Source organism: Salmo trutta, chromosome 33 (genome assembly GCF_901001165.1).
Source record: "Salmo trutta chromosome 33, fSalTru1.1, whole genome shotgun sequence".
In the NCBI taxonomy this organism is placed as follows: domain Eukaryota; kingdom Metazoa; phylum Chordata; class Actinopteri; order Salmoniformes; family Salmonidae; genus Salmo; species Salmo trutta.
In genome coordinates, this window is record NC_042989.1 from 16,971,579 (window position 1) to 16,993,366 (window position 21,788).

The 21,788-nt window shown below is 43.2% G+C and overlaps 1 protein-coding gene across 2 annotated transcripts in view; it reads left to right on the plus strand.

Annotated features, from left to right (window-relative positions):
• The first annotated feature begins 12,499 nt into the window (after positions 1–12,499).
• Positions 12,500–21,788, plus strand: part of LOC115172513 (protein jagged-2) — a 28,492-nt gene continuing 19,203 nt past the window's right edge. The window contains exons 1-3 of one of the 2 annotated variants that reach the window (XM_029730037.1): positions 12,500–12,822; positions 13,401–13,721; positions 19,902–19,962. In XM_029730037.1, the coding sequence (XP_029585897.1) occupies positions 12,754–12,822; positions 13,401–13,721; positions 19,902–19,962 (451 nt within the window). In that variant the 5' untranslated portion in view covers positions 12,500–12,753. The remainder of the gene's footprint in view (positions 12,823–13,400; positions 13,722–19,901; positions 19,963–21,788) is intronic. The other variant, XM_029730038.1, reaches the window with a different exon arrangement.

The following is a 21,788-nucleotide window of genomic DNA, read 5'->3' on the forward strand; positions in this document are numbered from 1 at the left end:
TTTTTCGGATATTCTCAGGAATTTCATTTTACTAGTCCTCAGGACATTGCGTGATGGCCAAAGGGAACATTCTCTGGGGGACGGACCTTTGTCTTGTTCCTTGTAAGTTCCGAGGACGTCACCGAGGACTATGTCAGGACGTTCCCAGGACTTTAGTTTTACTAGTCATTAGGATGTTGTGTGATGGTCCTAAGGCAACGTCTCTGCAAACAACAATTTGCCATAAGGACATCCCCATAACGTCACAAAAAAGATGCCTAATGAAGTCATGATATTGTGTCATGGTCCCCTGGAGGTTTTGTCTACTTCCCTGTTTGTCCTGGGGACATCCCCGAGGACGTTTTTGGGACATTGTGTTATGGTCCCCTAGAGGTTTTTGTTATGTGATGGTCTAAGGTGTACCAAACCATTATGCAGTAGGTGAAGTAATTAAATGTTTTTTTGGTAAGTGGTTTGCTGTTTGGCTAAAATAGTATACAAATCTTTAATGAATGACAATATGATTAAATTCGACATAATCACTTAGTACTGACTTTTCAATATGACCCCCACCTGGGATTTGAACTCTCAACCTTTAGGGTATGCTGATCTTTCTGCTGTGCCACAAAGTCTGTGTGTTGTGAAATCAGTGTGTTGTGAAATCTGTGAATGTATTGTAATGTTTTTAAAATTGTATAAACTGCCTTAATTTTGCTGGACCACAGGAAGAGTAGCTGCTGCTTTGGCAGCAGCTAATGGAGATCCATAATAAATACAAATCACTTTGATAAATATACTTGTTTTTTCTTGAGTGTATTTATAACAGAGCTGAGATTCACTTTGAAGTATAGATATACAGGTGAAATCAGTCAATCGCACATACAGTACATGGTGCGTAACAGGAAGATCGGAATGTGGTGAACCAAAAGTTTGTGAGGACATCCCAGGTGAGAACATGTTTATTAATAATTACTGTATAAATAAACCTACACAATGTAATAATATACGTCAAAGAATGTCAAATATGTAAGTTAAAAGCTCTGTGTGTGTCCTCCTTGATGGGCTTGGCAATAGTAACAAGGTCTGAGATGTAATGAAACTAGGGTGCACGTGCCCAGGGTAGAATGTTTTTTTGGGGGGGTGACGTTTCTTTGCGTTTCTTTTTCTTTGATTGTCCCCAGGACAAACTGGTAACCTCTAGGGGACCATGAAACAACGTCCCATGAACCTAGGGGACAAATTGAGAACTAGACAAAACCTCCAGGGGACCATGACACAACGTCCTGACCACTTTAGGTGACCATTTCATGACGTTCCGGGGACATCCTAACGACAGATTTATGTTTGCAGACCCCTCAGACCCTCAGACGTTCAGCTCCACAAAACATGTTTTCAACATCTCTGTCAGAAGGGTTGGTTTAGAAGACACTCTCTCCCAGGTTTCTTTGGCAATTTAGAATCAGAATCACATTTATTCACCAAGTTCATCTACATTACTAGGAATTTGACCTTGTGAAATGGTGTTGACCACAATGAACAGGGGGAGACTTGTTTCTGTATATAATCAACAGCACTGTATGTGGATTTTCAGGATGAATGTAGTTGTGCATACCATAAAGTGTTACTTAACCCTTTACACTTGTGAAAATTGGCCTATATGGATAGGGCTACATTGAAATGTTTCTTACAGAAGAAATATGAAATGCATAGGCATGGTAACAATTGAAAGGGAACAGTTTGGAGATTATGGGGAAATTATTAGAACAGTTCACCTGACACAAGACTGAATCCAGACATTACACTGGTGATTTTATGTGCATTTTACATTTACTGTACTTTTCGCCGCATTTGTTGATAACAAAATCTGAAGATTCTTTGGATACATTCAGTAACATGATAAGAATATTCCTGAAAAATGTAGGGTAGACAAAACATTACAAGGGTTTGAGTGAGAGGACTAACTGGTGTCTCCAAGTCACCACACACATTTCCAGAGTGTGCACAGTTGCTAAGTCATTTCAATGCACTTTATGACCCAAAGAATAGTCTTCAACTGTCTCCTAGCTGTGCCGTTGAGGAACTAGAGCAAGCACACTTCTAGTTGTTTGCTTGGAACACAACTCCGCATCCCCACCATCACAGAATTACTGTTGTTGTTTACGCAATCCAAAAACGTCCCACTATAAATTGACGCTGTATATGACATGAGTTTTATGATATGGAAATGTTAAGTTCACATTTGGTGTTTGGCTTGCTTGTAAGGCATCAAAGCAATATTAGTTAAAATCCTCAACGTCTCATCTTTCAAAATACATTGAGTCCCCTTAATTTACAGCATTTCCCTCAATTAGACAACAACATTTTTGCAAAAGATGCCCAATTGGCAGGAGGGATGGGGGAAACTTCTTGCCGCGTGCTGTGTTCAAGTTCAGAACGTCTGTCAGTCAAAATCCCTACAGAGCTGTGAAGCGCAGAGCCAGAGCTCTGACGTCATTTACAGCATGTTACTCTACAGGCACTGCGTTACAATTTAGGTTCTTATCAGTGCCCAAATCTACCATTTTAACCCGTATACACGTACAAGTGTAAAGGGCTACAGCTGTAATTTACCATAACCCACACATCCTACACAAGGAATAAAGTTGTGTTACTTTTTAAATAAATATACCTCATTACTTCCCCCAGTTTATCAAGACAACTAGAGTTTCCCATGGTTCTTTATCATGTGTGATAAGAGCCATCATAAAGGGATGAACAGGGGACAGCAGATGAGAGGAGAGGGGTGTGGGAAGAGGAGAATAGAAGGCTGGGGGAGAGCAGAGGAGAGGGTGTGGGGAGAGGAGACACAGGGCAGCCGTCTGCACCTGCTTCCCTGGGAGGGAGGGAGGAAACATCTGCTGGAGTGTGTCAGAGGCCACCTGTTGGACTGTGTCCTGGTCTTGACCTGGGTAAACACTGCAGCCTTTAGCTACTGGAGCTCTCCAGTCCACACTGCTGTAGGCTGGCTGGCTGGTTGGCTAACTGCCCCGAGCCCAGGTTGAGGAACAGAGTAGGACAATGCTTCTTACTGTTACTGTAAGCCTGGTCCTGGTTCTATCCAGTTACGGCAGAACCATCCAAAACACAGTTGTCACTCAGCCTGCCTCATTCCTCTGCTCCTGTCAGATGTGAGGTCTAAGGAGAGCTGTTGAATATTAAGGAGATCCATACAGAGACCATGTGTCTTTGTCTATGTAACCCTTGAAAGGCCTCTGTCTATCAGGTTTCAGGTAAGACCCAAGTGCAGGCTGTGTTGAAGTAACAATGTTTATTGCAGCAACAGGGGCAGACAAACGACAGGTCAAGGCAGACAAGGGTCGATAATCCGGATAGTGGGGCCAAGGTACAGGACGGCAGGCAGGCCCAGGGTCAGGTCAAGCAGAGGTCGGTAATCCAAAGTAGGGGCAAAGGCACAGGAAAGCAGGTAGGCTCAGAGTCAGGACAGGCAAGGGTCAAAACCAGGAGGATGAGAAAAAGAGAGACTGAGGAAAAGCAGGAGCTGAGACAAAACACTGGTAGACTTGAACAAATTAGACGAACTGGCACAGACAGACAGAAAACACAAGGGATAAGTGGGGAAGATAGGCGACGCCTGGAGGGGGGTGGAGACAAGCACAAGTGAAAACAGATCAGGGCGTGACAGTACCCCCCCCCCCCCACACACACACACCTGGCGTCCTACCTGGATGCATACCTGGTCAAGCGGGGTGTTGGTGTTGGAATTCAGAGATGAGACCTGGGTCCAGGATGTCCCTAGCGGAGACCCAGCACCTCTCCTCTGGGCCATAACCCTCCCAGTCAACCAGGTACTGGAATCCCCTGCCCCGAGGTCGAAACTTCAGGAGACGTCTCACCCTGTACGCTGGTTGACCGTCGATGAGACGGGGGAGAAGGGTGGGCCTGGAAACAGGAGACAAAGGGCTGTGAGACATGGGTTTAGATCTAGACACATAAAAGGTAGGAAGTATCCGGAGGGTACGGGGCAACAGAGGGCGAACAGCAGAGGGGCTATTGATTTTGGAGTAGGGAGGAAAAATCTTGGCTTCTGGGTGTGTAGCCGTGGGGCTATAGCACCGTGCCAGCACATCCGGCTTAACCTCCTTGGGTACCAGTCGGTGTTGTGGAAGCAAAGTGGCACGGGCATTACTGAACCTGGTACTCCTGGTACTCCACGGGAATGGCAGAGAGATTCAGGGCAATTTCCAAGCCCCCAGGAAGACGTCCCGGGGGAGGCAGAGCTGATTTCAGGCAACGGGCGTGGCATAACGGGCTCCAGCCCACGATGGCACCAGTAGACCAGTCAATCGAGGGATTGTGTCGCTGGAGCCAAGATAATCCCAATACCACAGGAACCTGCGGAGACACAATTAGCAGGAATTGGATCGTCTCGCTGTGGTTCCCTGACACTCGTAGGTTGATGGGGGTGGTATGGTGTGTGAGCGCCCGTCCAGCGTTCTAACATCCATGGGAATGGAGAGGGGTTGAGTGGGGATGCCCAGCTCGGAAGCCAGGGTAACGTCCATAAGATTCATATGGCCCCCGAGTCGATGAGTATCTGGAGAGACTTGGACTGGTCGCCCCACAGCAGCGTGGTATGGAGAGGGGGGCGAGTAGGGGGAGAAGAAACATTATCTTTAAGACCCACCAGAGTACTCATTCCAACCAATGAGCTAGGTCTCTTGAAGAGACAGGTAGACACATAATGACCAGCAGTACCGCAATACAGACAATTCTGGGTGTTAAGTCCGCGTACGCATTTGGCTGGAGACAGCCTAGCCCTGCCGAGCTGCATCGGCTCAGGAAGGGACAAGTCGACAGTCTTCAGAGGCTCTTGGAGGAACTTGGGTAAGCTCGGATCCTCTCAGGGACGTTGGGTTGAGGTCGGGTAATTGTGGAGACCAGGTCATCTGATGCAGCACTCCATCACTTTCCTTCTTGGTCAAATAGCCCTTCCACAGCCTGGAGGTGTGTTGGGTCATTGTCCTGTTGAAAAACAAATGATAGTCCCACTATGCGCAAAACAGATGGGATGGCGTAACGCTGCAGAATGCTGTGGTAGCCATGCTGGTTACGTGTGCCTTTAATTCTAAATAAATCCCTGACAGTGTCACCAGCAAAGCCACCCTTTGCCTTGATGACAGCTTTGCACACTCTTGGCATTCTCTCAACCAGCTTCATGAGGTAGTCACCTGGAATGCATTTCAATTAACAGGTGTGCCTTGTTAAAAGTTAATTTGTGGAATTTCTTTCCCTCTTAATGCGTTTGAGCCAATCAGTTGTGTTGTGACAAGGTACGGTTGGAATACAGAAGATAGCCCTATTTGGTCAAATACCAAGTCCATATTATGGCAAGAATAACTCAAATAAGCAAAGAGAAATGACATCATTACTTTAAGACATGAAGGACAGTCCATCTGGAAAATTTCAAGAACTTTGAAAGTTTCTTCAAGTGCAGTCGCAAAACAACCATCAAGCGCTTTGATGAAACTGGCTCTCATGAGGATCGCCACAGGAAAGGAAGACCCAGAGTTACCTCCTGCAGAGAATAAGTTCATTAGAGTTAACTGTACCTCAGATTAAAGCCCAAATAAATGCTTCACAAAGTTCAAGTAACAGACACATCTCAACATCAACTGTTCAGAGGAGACTGCATGAATCAGGTCTTCATGGTCAAATTGCTGCAAAGAAACCCCTACTAAATGACACCAATAATAAGAAGAGACTTGCTTGGGCCAAGAAACATGATCAATGGACATTAGACTGGTGGTAACCTGTCTGATGAGTCCAAATTTGAGATTTTTGATTCCAACAGCCGTGTCTTTATGAGACACAGAGTAGGTGAACGGATGATCTCCGCATGTGTGGTTCCTACCGTGAAGCATGGAGGAGGAGGTGTGATGGTGTGGGAGTGCTTTGCTGGTGACACTGTCTGTGATTTATTTAGAATTCAAGGCACACTTAACCATTATGGCTACCACAGCATTCTGCAGCGATACGCCATCCCATCTGGTTTGCGCTTAGTGAGACTATCAATTGTTTTTCAACAGGACAATGACCCAAAACACACCTCCAGGCTGAGTAAGGGCTATTTGACCAAGAAGGAGAGTGATGGCGTGCTGCATCAGATGACCTGGGGCCGGATTTACAAAACCTTAACTGAAGCCTTAAGAAGAAAGTTAAGCAAAGTTACTATTCCTCAAAAAGGTTCTTGGAAATTTTCTTGCGTTATTTATTGTTTCTCTTCAACAAAAAGTTAAGAAGAAATTAGATTCTTGAAAATAACGTTTTTGGAAATGTTCTTAATTCCAACACAGCTAAACCCTTAAACTCAGGGCAGTGAGAGAAAACAATCTTAAAAGCAATTGATCATGTTTAATTCACTCACAAACTTCATCTGAAAGGTTTAGTAGTGATTAATTTAAACCCAAGAACATGTTTTGAAATAGTAATCTCAGTAAGAAATATGCTAACAGTGGCCTCCCAAGTGGTGCAGTGGTCTAAAGCACTGCAGAGCTAGCTGTGCCACTAGAGATTCTGGGTTTGACCCATGGGCTGGCGCACAATTGGCCCAGTGTCATCCGGGTTCGGGAAGGGTTTGGCCGGCAGGGATGTCCTTGTCCCATCGCATACTAGCAAACCCTGTGGCAGGCCGGGTGCAGTGCAAACTGCCACGGTCGCCAGGTGTACAGTGTTTCCTCTGACACATTGGTGTGGCTGGCTTCTGGGTTAAGTGGGCTTTGTGTCAAGAAACAGTGCAGCTTGGCTGGGTTGTGTTTCGGAGGACGCACAGCTCTTGACCTTTGCTTCTCCTGAGTCCATTCTTGGAGTTACAGCGATGAGACAAGACTGTAACTGTCACGCCCTGACCATAGAGAGCCCTTGTTTCTCTATGGTGTAATAGGTCAAGGCGTGACTAGGGGGTAGTCTAGTTTAATATTTCTATGTTGTGTTCTAGTTTATATTTTCTAGGTTGGTGTTTTGTATGATTCCCAATTAGAGGCAGCTGGTAATCGTTGTCTCTAATTGGAGATCATATTTAAGTAGCTATTTTTCCCACCTGTGTTTGTGCGATATTGTTTTGTGTTTGTGCCTGTGCACCACGTAGTCACGTTTAGTTGTTTGTTTATTTGATTTATTTGTTTTTGCGTTTGCTTGAAGTTTCACTTTGGAATAAAGATGTGGAACTCTACACACGCTGCGCCTTGGTCCCGTTGTTACGACAACCGTGACAGTAACTACCAATTTGATACCATGAACTTGGGGAGAAAAAGGGCTAAAAAAAGAAAGAAATATGCTAACATGATTGACATTGCTAGCTAGATAGCTAGCTAAAAAAGTTGCCTAGCAACAAACATCTTAAGAAGATATTTGAGAAGTTCGTAAGAAAATCATTAAATCGTAAGATATTGTTGAGGAATTGCACTTACGAACTATCTTGTGAACTTCTTACATTTTTGCATAACAAGTGTTTCATGAATCTGGGCCCTGGCCTCCACAGTCACCCAACCTCATCCCAATTGAGATGGTTTGGGATGAGTTGGACCGCAGAGTGAAGGAAAAGCATCCAACAAGTGCTCAGCATATGTGGGAACTCCTTCAAGACTGTTGGAAAAGCATTCCTCATGAAGCTGGTTGAGAGAATGCCAAGAGTGTGCAACGCTGTCATCAAGGCAAAGGGTGGAGAATCTCAAATATAAAATATTTGTTGATTTGTTTAACACTTTTTTGGTTACTACATGATTCCATGCGTATGTGTAATTTCATAGTTTTGATGTTGTAACTATTATTCTACAATGTAGAAAATAGTGAAAATATAGAAAAACCCTTGAATGAGTATGTGTGTCCAAACTTTTGGCTGGTACTGTAAGTGTTTAATTGACTGCTAATTATATAGCATGTATAGCCTTTCAGTTTGATTTAAGTAGATTCCCCTTTGTCCATGTACTCATTCCTGTTATTGACATTATTTCTGATATCTTTAGTAAAACCATAAACAAAACCATATTTTAATCATCTGTCAGCTGTGACATTTGAAGCCTACAAAAGACCAACAAACCTATTCTAAATAAAAGGTCAAAGGGCTACCCTCTCCTTGTATTCTTGTAAACATACCCATTGTGTTGCCTCCCACCCATCCTACCTGGTTTCTTTGAGCTATTTTCCATGTATTTTCTCATGACAACATGTCACTAACATAGTTATTATACAGTATATTCGCCTCAAACACATATCTTTGGGTCTAGTATGAATGGACAAAGTACAGCAGAGAACAATCATACAAAGAGCATATGACTTCCCAGAAGTGAGAGAGAAAGAGGGAGGAAGCTAAATAATCTTACTTTGACAGGTTTTATTCAAGTCACTGCACATCAAGAATGCATGCAGAGTATGTGAGAAGGTGGGTAAAAACATGACACCAATGCTCTTCCTGGTTATTCTTTGGCAAGCTTGAAAGATTTCATTAAGAGATAACTGAGAAATGTCCCTAAGGCACACAACAGAGTTCATGGTACTTGATGACAATTGAATGTGTGTGTGTTTGGGTGTGTGTGTGTGTGTGTGTGTGTGTGTGCGTGTGTGTGAGTGCGTGCTTGCGGGAATTTGGGCTTTTCCTCTTGACTTACATTCAGGCTAATTAGTATGTCCTAACAATAAGTTATATTAAGTAATTGTGGGTATAGAGCCATAGCCGCGGGAAGTAGTTTGGGGGCGGGGATGCTGCGTATTATATACAGTACCTTCGGAAAGTATTCAGACCCCTTGACTTTTTCCACATTTTTTTTACGTTAGAGCCTTATTCTAAAATGGATTAAATAAATACAATTCGTCACCAATCTACACACAATACACAATAATTACAAAGCGAAAACAGTTTTTTATACATTTTTGCAAATGTATTAAAAAACATAAATACTTTGTTTGCATTCAGTACCAGTCAAAAGTTTGGACACACCTACTCATTCCAGGTTATTATTATTGTTATTTTTTTTTACTATTTTCTACATTGCATAATAATAGTGAAGACATCAAAAGTATTAAATAATACATATGGAGTGATGTAGTAACTAAAAAAGTGTTAAACAAATTAAAATATATTTTATATTTGAGATTCGTCAAAGTAGCAACCATTTGCCTTCATGACAGCTTTGCACACTCTTGGCATTCTCTCAACCAGCTTCATGAGGTAGTCACCTGGAATGCATTTCAATTAACAGGTGTGCCTTGTTAAAAGTTAATTTGTGGAATTTCTTTCCTTCTTAATGCGTTTGAGCCAATCAGTTGTGTTGTGACAAGGTACGGTTGGTATACAGAAGATAGCCCTATTTGGTCAAATACCAAGTCCATATTATGGCAAGAACAGCTCAAATAAGCAAAGAGAAACGACAGTACATCGTTACTTTAAGACATGGTCAGTCAATGTGGAACATTTCAAGATCTTTGAAAGTTTCTTCAAGTGCAGTCTCAAAAACCATCAAGCACTATGATGAAACTAGCTCTCATGAGGACCGCCTCAGCAAAGGAAGACCCAGAGTTACCAGCTGCAGAGAATAAGTTCATTAGAGTTAATTGCGCCTCAGATTAAAGCCCAAATAAATGCTTCACAGAGTTCAAGTAACAGACACATCTCAACATCAACTGTTCAGAGGAGACTGCGTGAATCAGGCCTTCATGGTCAAATTGCTGCAAAGAAACCACTACGAAAGGACACCAATAATAAGAAGAGACTTGCTTGGGCCAAAAAACACGAGCAATGGACATTAGACTGGTGGACATATGTCCATTGGTCTGATGAGTCCAAATTTGAGATTTTTTTGTTCCAACAGCCGTGTCTTTATGAGACGCAGAGCACGTGAATAGATGATCTCTACATGTGTGCTTCTCACCGTGAAGCATGGAGGAGGAGGTGTGATGGTGTAGGGGTGCTTTGCTAGTGACACTGTCTATGATTTATTTAGAATTCAAGGCACACTTAACCATTATGGCTACCACAGCATTTTGCAGAGATACGCCATCCCATCTGGTTTGCGCTTAGTGAGACTATAATTTGTTTTTCAACAGGACAATAACTCAACACACCTCCAGGCTGTGGAAGGACTATTTGACCAAGAAGGAGAGTAATTTAGTGCTGCATCAGATGACCTGGCCTCCACAATCACCCGACCTCAACCCAGTTGAGATGGTTTGGGATGAGTTGGACCGCAGAGTGAAGGAAAAGCCGCCAACAAGTGCTCAGCATATGTGGGAACTCCTTCAAGACTGTTGGAAAAGCATTCCAAGTGAAGCTAGTTGAGAGAATGCCAAGAGTGTGCACAGCTGTCATCAAGGCAAAGGGTGGCTACTTTGAAGAATCTCAAATATAAAATCTATTTTGATTTGTTTAACACTTTTTTGTTGTGTTAACTCCATATGTGTTATTTCATAATTTTGAAACAATGTAGAAAATAGTAAAAAATAAAGAAAAACCCTTGAATGAGTATGTGTGTTCAAACTTTTGACTGGTACTGCAAGTATTCAGACTCTTTACTATGAGACTGTTTCCATTGATTATCCTTGAGTTGTTTCTACAACTTGATTGGAGTCCACCTGTGGTAAATTCAATTGATTGGACATTATTTGGAAAGGCTCACACCTGTCTATATAAGGTCCCACAGTTGACAGTGCATGTCAGAGCAAAAACCAAGCCATGAGGTCGAAGGAATTGCCTGCAGAGCTCCAAGACAGGATTATGTCGAGGCACAAGTCTGGGGAAGGTTACCAAAAATGCAGCATTGAAGATCCCCAAGAACACAGTGGCCTCCATCATTCTTAAATGGAAGAAGTTTGGAACCACCAAGACTCACCTAGAGCTGGCCGCCTGGCCAAACAGCGCAATCGGGGGAAAAGGGTCTTGGTCAGGGAGGTGACCAAGAACCCAATGGTCACTCTGATAGAGCTCTAGAGTTCCTTTGTGGTGATGGGAGAACCTTCAAGAAGGACAATCATCTCTGCAGCACTCCACCAATCAGGCCTTTATGGTAATGTGACCAGATGGAAACCACTCCTCAGTAAAAGGCGCATGACAGCCCACTGGTGTTTGCCAAAAGGCACCTAAAGACTCCCAGACCAACCTGACAGAGCTTGAGAGGATCTGCAGAGAAGAATGGGAGAAACTCCCCAAATACAGGTGTGCCAAGCTTGTAGCGCTATACCCAAGAAGACTTAAGGTTGTAATCGCTGTCAAAAGTGCTTCAACAAAGTACTGAGTAAAGGGTCTGAATACTTATGTGATATTTCAGTTTTTTATTTTGTATGAATTAGCAAAAGTGTCTAAAAATGTATTTTTAATTTGTCATTATGGGGTATTGTGTGTATATTGATGAGGAAAAAATACAATTGTATACATTTTATATATGTGAAATTGGTAACCTAACAAAATGTGGAAAAGGGGGGAGGGGGGGGGCTGAAAAAAACGAACTCAGTCCAGCTTTAAACTTACTCTTGAAAGTTGTCATAGTAAAATGTACATGGTGCAATTTCGAAATTGGTTAGTGCATCATCAGTTCCTGTTGTCATGTTAGTTATTGCATTTGTCCAGATCAACTTGCCCATGTCAGCTAAAGTTTTTATATTTAGGTTTTTTAGGCCATAGACATTGTTGTAAGTTTTTTTGTCACTCAAATATCACATTAATACACATTAGACATGTCAAAATATATAGAATTGCAAGACAATTTGCTTTAAAATGGCAAAATGTTCTTTGCACCCCATGACAAAATGTGTAGAATTGCAGGAACTACGCTTAAAACCTGTAACATTCTCTCCACCAACAAGAGGGGTGTGAACAGTTTGTGTCATGAACAGTGCTTGCCCTGATAGAAATAGATGTTGTGCGGGAAGAGAATGTTTTTTATTTATGTATTTCATATTCATTTTTCCCCCTGATTTTTCAGGGAGTGCTACAGCTCCCTCAGCACCCCTACTTCCCGCGGCTATGTATACAACATAAACAGTAGAGGGTGCTGATAGACACGTGTTTCTCTATTTATGTGTAAAATAAGCTGGCTACTCAGGTGTCCTGTACCTGCATCTTGGACCACTCTCCACATACTCTGGACAGCAATGTCTTGTAATTGTAAATATTGATAATTGATTCAAGCCACGTATTTAATGTCAGACTATTTTTGCAACAATCAACCACTGCACAGTAACTTTGACTTTATTCTGTAGCAACATAAGGCAAGCATTGTTTGTAAAAAGAAATAGTCAGGTATAAAAACTGTAGCCTAACCTTGAAAAGGAAAAATAAACAAATATATGTGAAGACAAACTATGTTTTCTGATCATAAATGTATCAAACTCGGGCATAATTTGTATGACACTCCGCCCCCCGCCTCTATGGTTGTCTCGTGGCGGTTCCTCAACAACTGTTTGAACCAAGACTTTGTGAATGGTTTGTTAAGCTGTCAATCAAAGAGTCATCACTGGGCTTTGCTTCAGCGTTCAAACCGATCGCTTGCCTTGCTGTTGAGTGATTCGAACGGTGGGGGAAAGTCGTGTGTCTGGATCAGCAGTACCCTGCCTCGGGTGTCCCTAGTACGCATTTTATGTTACTCTTCATTCGGAGATCTAGTAGGGAATAGATCACGCTTTCACATCGTGCATGCTAGGAGAAGACGATACATCGGCGGTCAACGGCAGTTTCCATGAAATAAGTACATTTTTCCTAATGTTAGACTACACTAATCAAACAGAGACATGTGGAATTGTATGGGGATTTCGAATTGCCTGTCAATAGTGTGTGTTCTTCTGACCGTGTGGACTGAGGTGAGAACTTTTTTATTTTAATATTGTCAGATTAAATTAATTGATCGGCAGTTGGGCGAGTGGCTCATGCAGACAACGAGGTCTTATTGATTTTGTAAATTCAATTTTTAGAATTCCATTCCTAATTAAATTACGTTTTCGACAGTTAAATCATGTGATCTTGGAATTTCTAGTTTGGAGCGTCCTTATGGGTGAATTCGTTTTGCATTATTTTTGCCCTGAGTCATTGCAATCAGCGTAATGTAATGTATCGACAGTGTTCATACCTGGGTTATAATTTATAATCTGCTTTCATGGGTAAAAATGTGATATTTAAAAAAAAACATTTCTAGTATAAAGCAACATTAATAATATCAAATAATTATACATTAAAAACACAAATTTCCCAAAACCTCTTCACTTACTAGAAATGGATCTAAAACCACTTTGTTCATAGCCTACTCAGCCTGAAACAACTAAAAAAAAAAAATTAAAAAAAATGTAATGTTCAAGTGTGCAACATGCTTTATCCTACTGTAGATTACTTAAATACTTTACGCGCTTCATGTATTTATTTTCTATTCAAATGTTATTTATAGGTGTCCCAGTCCTCGGGCTATTTTGAGCTGCAGCTGATTGCAGTACAGAACGCAAATGGTGAGTTGTCGGACGGGGACTGCTGCGACGGGGAAAGGAACACGCAGGATCTCCGCTGTAGCAGCGATGAGTGTGATACGTACTTCAGAGTGTGTCTAAAGGAATACCAAACGGATGTCACGACCACGGGCTTGTGCATCTATGGAAGTGGATCTACTAACGTTATCGGTGGAAATAGTTTTCAATTTAAGAGCGCCAAAAACAACCAAAACCGAAACAACGATGGTGGAAAGATCGTCATCCCATTCCAGTTCGCTTGGCCGGTAAGTTGGCGATACTTCATTATTACAGCTGTTGATCCACCGCATAAGGCGTGCTATTATTCATTGACTCATTAGTAGTCAAATATAGTCACTAGCCGAGTCCTAACCGGATGAGTCTGTGAGCGTGGCATCTTTATTGCCAGTGTCCACTTGGCGACTTTGGAGACCACCTCTATGTGTAAAACTTGTCTGTGCGTAATAAGGTGCTAAATGTTTTTATCATGTACAAAGTAATGGTAGAAATGGCCTTTACATCATGTCTAATGTCATTGTTAGAGCTCAGTTGGTATTCGGCCTAGTGCATTCCAGAAAAGCGCACATGATGTGCATAAACCTGTGTTTATTTTACGCAGCACGAATGTCAAGAACACATACACTTTTAACTCGTAGCAAATTACATGTATTAAATGTGGTTTAGCTTTGGTTCTGTAAGTCAGTGGCTACACGTGCCTTTCTCCTAAGGTCTGAACATCGAAATTGCTCGACACAGTACAATTGCGCGCATGGTGGTTGCAGTCATTCATTGGTGCATCATCACAGTAACCTAGTAGTAATCTGACAATCATATCCTTGGTTGGTTCTACACAACAGAGATGGGCCTGCAGTCCAGCAACATACATGGACACTCGCAATGCATCAAAGTGATGTTGAACAAATACCTTTCCTCATCAACAAAATGTCTTTGCTCATTTTGGAAATGTGAGGATTGTTGTATGTTTGGTTGGCTGTGTGACCTATCCATTCATCAGTCCTCATGGTCAGCTGTCAGCGAGAGGGAAAGATGGAAGTAGTAACCTGGGGCCCATGGCAGATACAATTACCACTAAGTTGTGTGTGACATAGGGAGTGGATATCAGTGTCACCACTACTCAAACAAACGAAAATCCCAGAAGATCCCTATCCATCTAGGCTTGGGGATGCCTTTACTTCTGGCCTCTCAGGTTCACTGGTCTGCCATTATTTGGTCATTGTCTCTCTATTCAGCGGGTCAGTATTATCCTCTATGTACACAGGACGAAAGGGAAGATTGTGGCGCTGAGAGAACCCTTTTAAGGTTTCTATTGTTGTGATTGGCCAGTCAAGGGCATATTAGTGGATGTGCTCATCAATGTTCTGACATTGGCCTCGAAATAGTTTTTAAAAGCCCAGAAGAAGGTAATGTTCTCTCCCATTAACTACTGTAACTGTAGCAGCATGTCATAACCATTCAAGTGTTGTGCACTTTTAATGTTGGTCCTAAAAGCACCAGGGTGTGCTGAGCTGACCAGGTAGTATTTCCTGTGTTGATGAGGAGGTGACTTTGGTTACTGCAGTGGGGGTGTTTTGAGACCACCAGTAGGGCACAGCAGCAACCTCATACTCCCCAACACTACAGGACAGCTGCAGTTGGTTTGAGGCTTTCTGTCAGATGCTAGGAGACGCTTTCCACATGTATTTTTACATGAAAAATAATTGCTTCCCAGTTTACTTTCAAAGCAAATGACAGACATTTGTGGTAAACAGCATGTACAGCAGGCCTATTCTGTTGACTGATAACCCTAATAGAGTTATCAAGGCATGCCTTGTAGACTATAATGGCATCACCGGTTGGTCAGAATATCTGGGCCACTAGCTCCTGATATGAATTAAAGAGAAAAAAGCTTTTGTTCTGTCACTCAATGATCATTTCTTCTTCGTGGTTAACCCCTCAGGCTGTTTGGGTCTTTAGTGACATCTTTCTCATGAAATGGAGTGAGGGAGGGATGGATGCTTGTAAAGAGAGAAGCTACCTCTTCTCTTCCCTCTGTGAGGATTCTGTCACAAGGGAGAGGTATTTTTAGGACCAACCCGGCTCTTCAGAGTCACTTAATTTGCTCCCTGCTCCTCCTTATTCGTCGATGTGTGGTATATTGAGAGGCAATCTGTCCTCCCATCACCCCTATGGGAGTAAATCAAATGGACCCCTCTATCCCTGGCCATATTTCTTCTTTCACTGTAAAAACTCTGTCAGCTTTGATCAGGCTGTGCTTGGGTGCTACAGAGGTAGAACTTTGGCTTAGACACATGGATTACCTTTTCCCTTCTGTCTGGTTAACTATCATGTCGTACAGTGGTGCATTACTCAGGTGCATAAGCATGACGTCTCTGGTTTCTTGGTGCTGATGCTTAGTATGTTATTACACAGCCAGTTACTTTCATTTCCACCTGCCTCCAGTACCCCTTCACATGGTGAAGGCCAGCCAGCCCACCAGGCCAGGAGGACTACAGCAAGGCCCCCATCCCTCCCTCCCCCCTCCATCCCTCCCTCCATCCATCCCTCCCTCCCTCCCTCCCTCCCTCCCTCCCTCCCTCTGCTGCTTTGTGTTCAGGGCTAATTAAATCCTAGGCTTTATGTATATCATTAACTGAGACCTCACTCTACACACCACAGCTCTCTCTCCCAATACTTGACATCAGCAGCTGCCCACTGTAATATCATTGTATGGCTTTTGAATGCACCTCTGTCTTATACCTTGGTGGTCAAATATTATGGCAATTTGTTTTCAGGTTGTATTTTTGATAGTTAAATGGTTAGGAACTCAGGAAGGGTGTTGTAACACTGCTCTCTCCTCTGGGGTGAAGGAGGTGAGGGTTCATCCACATCAGGGTTTCTCAACGATTACAACATCAGGAGCCTCTGTCTCAGTTAGTAGCCTTGTTACTCAACCCTTGTTGTTGTAGGGAAGTGAGGGAACCCCGGTACATTCTGGATTTATCTCCAATTTATCATCCAACAGTCGTCATCAGGCTGTGTGTGTGTGTGTGTGTGTGTGTGTGTGTGTGTGTGTGTGTGTGTGTGTGTGTGTGTGTGTGTGTGTGTGTGTGTGTGTGTGTGTGTGTGTGTGTGTGTGTGTGTGTGTGTGTGTGTGTGTGTGTGTGTGTGTGTGTGTGTGCTAATTGCGTGAGAGCCTCACAGTTTGCCAGTCCAGCGTACATTAATAAATGTTCAGTCTTATGATTGACATGCGAGCATAGGCCTACATGCAGTGATTCCCAGTGATTAGGGTCTAAAAGTCATGCCCTAGCTGAGTTTCCGCTGCTGTGCTGAATAACTTGGGTTTTCCCAACATGAAATATCAGTTTTCCGAGCCCTTGGGAGAAAAGCAGGCTTCCCCTTTGTCACAGAGTCTTTCAGGCCAAACAATCAGTTTATACCTCCACTTTTGTCTGCATGTATTGTGTTATTTATAAAAACAAGTGGAGAGATGGAGAGAGGGAAGATGGCAGCCGCACTGGGCAAAATGTCAGGAGTGGATTGGAGAGCGTTTACATAAGGCCTCTCTTGTGTTGCGCTCCGAAGTAGGCCTGTGACATATCTCGTGTTCAACGCCTCATTCTGGTGTTGGGTTTCCTGTTTGAAGTGAGAGGCTGTCGGCAGAGGACGCTGACTTATGGCTGCATTGGTGACCATTACATGGTCCTGGGGAAACAAACAACAGTACTGCTCTGTGGAGAGTGGCGGCAGTTCTACAACTACAGGTAGTGTGTGTCACAGAGAAAGAGAGTATGTCAGGCTTAGTCTCTATCAGGATATCATCGTGGGCACTCGCTACTATTTCATATACTGTATGTGGAGTTTGAGCGTGGTGCCATTCTCCAGAAGTTCTCAATGTTTGTTATCTTGGTGTCAGAATAATTTGAAATGTTCAATTTAAAAGATATGTGCGTTAATCACTTGAGGATAACAAAAATAAGTTGTATAAAAAAAAAATGTTTTCCTGTTAATAAATTGTGAAAGATAACCTAAGACCTACTGTACAATGTGGAAAGCTCTTTTCTAATGTGACTGAAGGAGACCCTGAGAAATAGAGTTTCAACAGCTTGGCTGAGAAAAATGAACTGGGTCATTTTGGTCTTTAATGGAAGCCCATGCTATAAAAGGCTTGATTAGATTAGTTTTGATTTGACTGCGGAATGAGTAGCCTGTGTATGAGTATCATGTGGAGGGTGTTGCTTAGGAGAGGCCTTCCTTAGAGCGGGGCTTTTCTGTTAATAAGGTGCTAAATTAGCCAGCCTCACTATACCCTACTGGGTCCTACATGATTTATTCATTTCAATATCCTAACAGGTGTGAGATGACAGGTGTTGCTGTTTTTCCCCCTCTCATCTCAATTCTACTAAAGTTGTTAATTGGGTGTTAAAATGATGTCAGCCTACTTTCTGAGAAACCCTATTGCTATTAGTGTTAAAATAGAATGTTGAGTTATTTTTATGTAGAAGACCCCTAGTTAAAGCAGTACCTATGTATTTGCAGTGTGTTAGGACACAGGCGATGGAAGGGGGACAGTCATTTATTCATTGAACAAGTGAAGGCAGTGAGGAGTGGGCTAATGAAAACACAAATCCCTCTGACTCCTATAAATTGGTTAGGAGGTGTCAAGTATCTAGTTCTACGTCTGCTGCCCCTGCCTGGTCCATCAGGTTACACTGCAGTCAGACAGACACTCCACAGCCCCAGCCTCTGCTCCAGTCTCTCCCAGCCTCTCCTCAAGGACATATACACACAGGGAGCCCATCAGTGAGTCAGAGCCCAGAGAGGATTCTGTCTGGAAGTCAGTCATTGTGACATTTCAGATTGATTAAAGAAAGATTGATTAAGATATTACACTGTTATTATTCTGACTTATTATCAAAGATGACACCTTTGGGTTCTCCAGTCTCATAAATCATAGCCAGTCATATTTGACTGACAGGGAAGGGGATCGGAGGCGGTAGTCTGATTTTGTCATTCACAGCCAAGCCTTGTTTCCCTGCGAGAGTTATTGGAGCCTGGCTGGGCCAGTGGAAGTGGGGAGACTAGGGAGGCAGGGGAGGACAGCAGAGGGGCACGGAGGCAGCCTCTCTTTGTGTCACACCCTCCACTGTGCTTTTCATGAAGAACACTCATTGTGTGATTTCATTTAGCTCTGATGGCAGTAGATGGAGTATAACAATGTATTGTAGACTGAGTATTACATCAGCGACTCTGGCGATGAGCGGTTCTAGGTGGCTCAGGTCTTGACCTTTGAGTACTCTGTGGCTGTGTGAAAGACACATGCCTGTGGTCAGAATGTGCCTCCTCATCCTCTCTCTATCCTGGTGACTGACTGAATCTTGAGAGATGGGCCATACTAGTTAGATGAATGCAGATTACAGTGACAGACAGGGTATGTGTAAAGAGACTAGAAGTGATGAAGGGGGACTGTGTCATAAGTCACTCCTGGGGGGGCGGGAGATGAAGGACTGGAACGAGACTCCTCTGCCTTCCACATACTCAGCAGTTTAGCATTCTTAGAAGTCATATTTGTGGAAGGTTTCGTCCAACAGCTTTGAGCATCCAAGAATCCAAATGACAGAAATGTTTGGCTCCTTTTTCGCCTGTTTGAATGTTCTCATTTTAAGTCAGAGGAGATTTTTGGTGAATTTAGGTCAGCTTTGTTTCGCTAGTTGTGGCTGTGCTCGGTGTTTTTGAGGTTGACGTCATAAAAGGTTTCTCTGGAAAATTACAGACCACAGTCTACCCCCCCCCCTCCCCCCCTCTGTCTAATCTGACCAGTGTATAATTTACCTCTCCAACCTGGACCTGGGACATGGGAACTCACATCTGCTGGACTGGCCCCAGTCACTTGACAGAAAGCCAACTCCTTTCTGTCTTTGCTGTGCTGATACCCAACTAACCCCCCAGGAGTTTCAGTTGGAGTAAGCCTGCTGCTGTTAGATTTTCTATTGTGTCAGTATGTGTACCTTTCAAGGAAATGATATCACTGTACAATAAGTACAGCAGCGAGTCTTGAGCTAACAGCCTAATCACCTGTGTTATATTGGAATGTGTTCAGTGCCAGTCGGTGGTTCAAAGTAGATGTTTATCCCCACAGTAGTTGCACTTGTTAACTAACCTCAGGCTGATATCCAGCTAATCAGTGACATCAGTGTGGGAACCAGAGTTATTTTCCCACCAGCAGCATCCAGATTTACTCACAAACTGTGTGTGTGCGTTATCATCATCATCATGTGTTCCTTATGTAATGCATTCCACATTCTGTAGGAATTTGCATGTGTCCGTGTCTGTCCGTGTATGTTTGTGTCTGTCTGTGCGTCTGTCTGTGCTTCTGTCTGTGTCAGTGTGTGGGGAGTATGAACTCTAATAACCCCCTGGTGATCCCCTGTGTGTCTCCCTTCCAGATTTCGTACACTCTGATCGTGGAAGCGTGGGACTGGGACAATGGTACACACATCAGCAGTGGTAAGTACAGTAGGCTTCAGCTTTCCAGGTATTTACTACCACATGAAAGGAGAGCCGGCCAGGCCTCAGTGTCTCCCATGAAAATAAGTCATTAGGTTAGGGGTGAGGGACGTATTTAGAAGTGACAAGGGTTCTACACTAACTTTTTCCACTGGTGGCACTGGCGCTACATACCTTTTCAGTTGGTGGCACCAGCACATGATTTGGTGGCACCAATTATTTATATATATTTTTTTACATAATAACTAATAATGACCTGGCCTGTGTTCCGTTATGTGCCTGGATTTCAAACAGAACCAGGCTAATAATGACTAATCATCTTTTAAACTAGCACACTGATGAAGTCTGTCCATGTGGTAGCTAAGTTAGTCTCGCCATTTCCGATGTTGAAGAGTTTTTGAGGGGTTAATGTATCATGTTTTAGAACCAAAAAGCGACCAAAAAGCGGGTTCACTTTGTAATGGGACACTTTGTATGGAAAACCAAGTTGAAGCCAACATGTTGTCTTGCTCATAATAACCGCACATGGTTTTACCAAAACAAGCACAACCAACAAACTAGCGCAAAACCCTTCAATTGAAACGGTGTGAAACAAACGAAAACTCTTAAATCTCTCAGAAAAATGGATCAGAAATGAAATCACGGAAGCAGTAGAATTTCTAAACCATAACTTCAATGACTTTTCAAGGACCAAAGAGCGTAGAGGTGAGATCAATGGCTTACGTAACCTGACAAAGCCTTTGTGTTTTTCCAGCCAGTAAACATGTGATACACACCAATCCAAGATGCTATAACACACTCCTGTTTTCAGTGCTGTGTAACTTAGCCTTGAGAGTCAGCTCTAGATATTCACAGGAACAATGCATCTTCACACAAAGCAGCTTCATAGCAGCACAAGAAGAAGAAAAGTCCCCAATGCAAAGCCCAGGCTCTAGATTGAAATGGATGGTCAATTTGAGCTGCCATAGACCAACCACCCCAAACAGACCCATACAACAACCAGCTCACCTCTCTGTCTGTGTTTGACCCCTCAACATGCATGTGCACGATGTCAGGTCAGTCTGTCAGCTGTAATCTGTCCACTCTCAACTCCGCTCACTTTTAGTGGTGGTAAGTGAGCGCATCAAACCTTTGTCTCTATAAGTCACAAGGATTTATAACACATGTTTAATCTGTTGATCTACACAGCCCTTGTCTGGGATGCTGTGCATTCCTATGCTGCAGGCTGGCCGTTCATATTGCCAGGCTAGTTCCCACCCAGCTGGCCTGAGGGACTGTTTGTGCTCCATGTCTCTATATAAAATCTGTGAGCACATCACCTCGTTAAGCCATTAATTATGGACCACAGCTCTTTTTTTCTTTCCACTGATGTCTGTCTGCTAATTACCGTCCCAGCAGCTGCTGTGCTACTGCACACCACTTCATTATCGCAGCCTGGACACTGACAGGCAGCCTTGACACTCTGACAGCCCTACTGCTGCTAAATTAGCCTGGACACAATGACAGGGAGCCTGTTATAGGGCGCCTCTGGACTAGAGGTCTTCAAGGGTCCAAAAAGCTTTCCCCACTGCCCCGATATAAATAAATAAACGGAGACCCGTTCCCAATAGAACAAGGACAGTCGACCTGTTCTGAAAAGCCCTGTGGAAAAACAGACCCAAACAGACCCATGTTCAGCTGGTTCGGCGAGAGAAAGAAACCCCCAACTGGGCGCTGCCAGCGACATCAATAAACAAGTGATATTGGCCAAATGATCCACAATTACTGAGGTGTCCTTAAAAAGTGCCTATAACAAATGACAAAACAAACGTTTCATTGTGCTTCAA